This window comes from Myotis davidii, unplaced genomic scaffold (genome assembly GCF_000327345.1).
Source record: "Myotis davidii unplaced genomic scaffold, ASM32734v1 scaffold170, whole genome shotgun sequence".
Classification (NCBI taxonomy): domain Eukaryota; kingdom Metazoa; phylum Chordata; class Mammalia; order Chiroptera; family Vespertilionidae; genus Myotis; species Myotis davidii.
Genome location: NW_006282528.1, coordinates 2,262,368 through 2,266,952, shown reverse-complemented (window position 1 = coordinate 2,266,952; position 4,585 = coordinate 2,262,368). Strand labels below are relative to the sequence as shown.

At 65.2% G+C, this 4,585-nt stretch overlaps 1 protein-coding gene across 1 annotated transcript in view; it reads right to left on the bottom strand.

Annotated features, from left to right (window-relative positions):
• Positions 1–4,585, bottom strand: part of URB1 (URB1 ribosome biogenesis 1 homolog (S. cerevisiae)) — a 44,771-nt gene that overhangs the window by 20,254 nt on the left and 19,932 nt on the right. Inside the window, 6 exon segments of the mRNA XM_015560267.1 lie at positions 1–62; positions 369–548; positions 1,103–1,327; positions 2,429–2,610; positions 3,423–3,593; positions 4,128–4,348. Coding sequence (XP_015415753.1) covers positions 1–62; positions 369–548; positions 1,103–1,327; positions 2,429–2,610; positions 3,423–3,593; positions 4,128–4,348 — 1,041 coding nt within the window.

Below are 4,585 nucleotides of genomic sequence, written 5' to 3'. Positions count from 1 at the left end.
GCCAGGAACCAGCCCTCCAACGTGGGGTGGCAGAGTGCGGCTACCAGCACCTCCTCCAGCGTCTGGAAGACACAAACGGCCACTCTCAGGGGCCTGGGGCCAGTGGGGGGCCGGCAGCTGCTGTGCCAGTCTTCGCCATGTTGAGTAGGATGGAAGCCCCTCTCAGGGGAGCCCAGCACCCCACCCTGGGCCCGGACAAAGCTGGACCCCACTGTCACGCATCTCTGCCCAGAACGAGCCTGAGAGCTGGACTGTGGCCTGGGTAGCGCCCCTCAGCTTGCAGGTCCCAAGATTTAGCCCGAATTCACTGCAGCAAGCCCCCCCCCAACCCGTCACTCATTGAGCACGGCCTCGCGGAGCCACGGTACCGTGTCGCCGGCCAGCTCCAGCGAGGCCGCAGACTCCGCGTCCAGGAAGAGGGCGGCCTCGGCCTGTGCGGCCTCGCACTTCTCCCTGTTCTGCGCGTCCAGCTGCGCGCAGTGCAGGACCAGGCGCCGGAGCAGGTCCAGGAGCAGCTGCAGGAGGGGGGGCCCCGCGCCCCTGCCCAGCTGTGGGGAGAGCCAGGCAACCTCAGGCCAGGCAGGGCTGCCCGTCACCAGGCAGTGCCGGGCCCTCCCTGACCAGGGGCACGATGCCACCAGCAGCAAGGACCGAGGCCAGGCTGGCAACTGCTTGAAAAAGGCCGTTAACCTCAGAGTCGTTTCCCAATAGGACGCGGCCTCCTGAACCCTGACCAAGGCACAGGGCTCTTCTGACCAAAACGTGAGCAGGCCCAGCTCCATCCCTGCCCTGAGGCTCCGTAAGCCACGTCAGGGACAGAGAGCTCACTGCTGAGCCACCGCGCGACCACGTACAAAAGAGGGAGCTGGCCGTGCCTCGGCCCCACCGCGGTGGGAAGGGCTCCGTCCCGCCAGCAGCTGCCCAGCGACCAGGCCCAGCAGCACGTGGCCTCATCTGCAGCGAGGGGCTCGTGGGAGAGAACGGTGCCTAACCCCCGGGGCCTGTCCCAGGAGGAGAGGCTGTGGGCACAGGGCGCTGAACTAGCTGCTGGGGCCAGGGGGAGGCTGCCGGGTGGCGTGTGGCCCGCAGAGAAGGCGCTCACCTGGCGGAAGCGCTCCACGCTGGTCCGCAAGTACAGCAGCACGTGCCTCACGGACAGCAGGACGCGGGGCAGGGGCAGGTGTGGGACGGCCTCTCGCAGCCGCGCCTGCACTGCCTCGTCCAGCAGCGCGGCCTTGTCCTCGCTCTGGAAGGCCGCCTGCAGCAGGGCCCCGAAGGAGGGGTTCCGGGGGTCCTGGGGGGCAGGGCTGCGCGGCGTCTGCAGAAGCTGGAGGAAGAGGACAGACAGTCACCCCAGGGGCAGGTGCACAACCTGGGGGGCAGGTCCAGGTGACACCCCAACCAGGGGACATCCCACAGCAACCGGACGCCCACTGGGAAACACGTGGCCACGCAGCACGTTAGGTGAGCGAGGCCTGAGCTGGGAGGTGTCTCACACCCCAAGGACACAGGCTGCCGTAGGGGCCGCGGGACAGAGAGCCTGCATCCCACAGCCCCTGTGATGGCCTCTGGGACAGGAAGTCAGCCCGTAGGCAGGGCACTGGCTCCTTGAGGGGGGAGCCTTCCACAGCCGCCCCTGCCCACCCCCAGGAGCCTCGGTTAGAGGAGCTCATCGGGAGGAGAGAAAGAGGTGCAAAGCACAGCTCTGGAGTCACTCAGTCTCTCCCTCCCAGCTGCCTTCTCTACCCGACCCGGCCTGTATTTATACCGTCCGAACACCACGCCCCCGCAGGGAAGCCGCCACCCCCCTCCCCCGGGCAGGGAAAGGGCTGCACATGCCCTGAAGCTCCATGGGTCCAAGGTGGGGCTCTGGACAGCAGCGTCTAGGGAACGTGCTGGAAATGCCACTGCAGGCCCCACGCAGACCGGCTGGGTCAGACCGGCAGGGGTGCAGCTGCAGGGGTTCGAGACCCTCAAAGGGGAGAAGCCCTGTGCCCTCCGCTCATGCTCCGAGCACCCGCCCCGGAGTGCAGCCCGAAGCGGCCTCACCTCCACACAGGCCCAGCCCGGCCTGTTGTGTGGGCCCGGGGCCGCTGGTGAAGAGCGTGGGGGCCGGGGCTGGGGGGTATCTGACAACTGAGCTCCACAAGCCCTGGGTGCTAAGGGGCATGGAGGACCCTGGAGGACGGCACAGCAAGGGTGCAGCTTGCTCGGGGGGAGGAAAAGGCACCCCGCCCAAGGCCGACCCCAGCAGCTGCCTCGTTACCCAGTAGCCAGAGGGGCACATGTGTCCCCACCAGCCGTGTGTCTTCTGACGCAGGGAAGCGAGGTGAGGAAACGTCGCCCGCACAGCGACCCAGCTGGGCACGCTCCGTTTCCCGGGACAGGCTGGTCCCTGCGGGAGTGCTGGGGCGTGGCACCCACTCACCGCAGTGTCCTGGGCGGGCTCTGGGATCCAGAGGCGGTAGTAGCTGCTGAAGCAGCACAGCTGTGGGACCGGAGGCGCCAGCTGGTCGTAGGCCTGGAGCAGGAGGCACAGTGCCAATGGGTCCCGCTGGCTGTGCAGGAGGTCTGTGAGCACGGCCGTCAGGTACGCCACGACACTGTCCCCTGCGGAGGAAAAAGGCTCAGGGCCAGCCTCTGGTGACCCATCCACACACCCACTCAGTGTTCAGAGCAGGGAAATCCACCAGGGTCACGTGACCACACTGGGGGCAGATGCCACTGGCACAGGCCCCAGAGGCTCCAGGTCCTGAGGCCAGAGGGGCACCCGGGCATGGGAGAGGCGTGGCACCACCTTCTGGGGGACGCTGCCCTCGCCCCCTGGGGGATGGCCACGGGCCCATCACCAGGTCCGGAAAGAGGCCTTTACTCGCTAACAGGCCTGGGGCTTGTTTGTTGCTGCAGCCACGTCTGAGCGAGCCTCACTCATTACACCGTGATCTGGGCGCACTTCCTGGAGTCTAAGTTGCCTGGACACCCATCAAATACGAAGAACTCATGCTTTAGCATCAAGCAATCGAGAAACACGCCCTGGCCGTTTTGGCTTAGTGGATAGAGCGTTGGCCTGCGGACTAAAGGGTCCTGGGTTCGATTCTGATCAAGGGTACATGCGAGGGTTGTGTGCCCCAGTGGGGGGTGTGCAGCCAATCAATGATCATCTCTTATCATTGATGTTATATCTCTCTCTCCCTTCCTCTCAGAAATCAATAAAATTACGTGTTGTCTTTTTTAAAAGCAGTGAAAAGATGGGAGTTACAGCAGGGTCTGTGCAGGCGTGCACACACAGGACGGGAGACTCATCCTCCAGCGGCCCCTCCCCAGCGGCCTGGCGGCCTCTCGACTATTCCCAGGCTCCTGGAGCCCACCTCCCCCCACAGGAGCCCAGCCGGCCCGACGCCCACAGCCGCCCGCGCAGACACCTGCTTCGCGCTCTGTCCCGAGGAGCAGCTTGTTCCTGGCCTCCAGGGCGGCGGGGGCCACGGGGCTGAACGGGAACGTGAGCAGGGCCATGTCTTCGCTCAGCGAGCATCCGATTTCCTCGTCCAGGCCCTCGCTGCCCTCCACCAGCACGTCCACCATGTCCAGCACGTCTGAGGCGGAGGGGAGGGGGAGAGGTCGCGCATGGTGAGAGCCAGGGAGGGAGGAGGAGAGGGTGAAAGGAGAGTCAATCCCCCGCTTCTCGGGGGGGGGGGAAGGCTTAACATAGTCTGATTCTAAGCAGATGAGGACACGCCCAGCTCAGGGGACAGTGAGCCGCCAGAAAGCGTCCCCTGGACACAGAGGCGAACAAGCCACACCTGGAAGCACCAGAGCCAAGTGGGCGGCACCTGGTTCCCCTCCCGCCCGAGTGCCGCGCAAGGCTGACAGCGGCCTCGAGAACACACCGTGAGGACTGAGCCCGGCGGGCTGTCATGAGGTTGGGCAGCAGGACCTGTGAGCTCAGATCGGCCCTGCACGAAGCAAGCCCCGCACACGTCTCGGCCACGTAAACGGACGGGGCGATGTGTCCACGTGGGCTGGGCTTTGACCTGGTTTGCGCTTGGCAACCCAGAACGCGATTCCTGTTCTGTGTCTAAAGGGCCTCGGCAGCTGGGGCCAGAAGCAGGCACAGGGAGCGCACTGACCGTCGATGTGGGAGATGGGGATGCTGGCGTCGTCGGCGTCCTGCTTGGCCGCGGCCTGCAGCGTGCTGGCTTCCTGGACGAAGTCGGAGGCCTTGTCGGTGTACACGTAGGGGTTCGCCACCAACGTCAGCAGCACCTGGCACAGGGAGCCGAGAGGAGAGCAGCCAGAGGTCACAGAGGAAACGAGGAAAGTGTCCCAACCCCTGGGGACACAGGAGCGGCTGCAGTGCTCACGCCTCCGCGAGAACGAGAGCTTCCTGCCAAGCTCTTAAAGCGTTTCGTAGAATTTTCAAAAACGTCTCCTTCCAGTGTGTCTATCATCGCTTTCACCATCGCTTAGTTACCACTGTCCTGTGCAAAAGCAGGGCCTTAAAGGACATCAAACAGCATCGTCTCCTCCTGTCTTACAGGCCGAGTGTCGGCAGGAAGCGGGCGAGCCGGGAGGCCGGGGAGCCTGG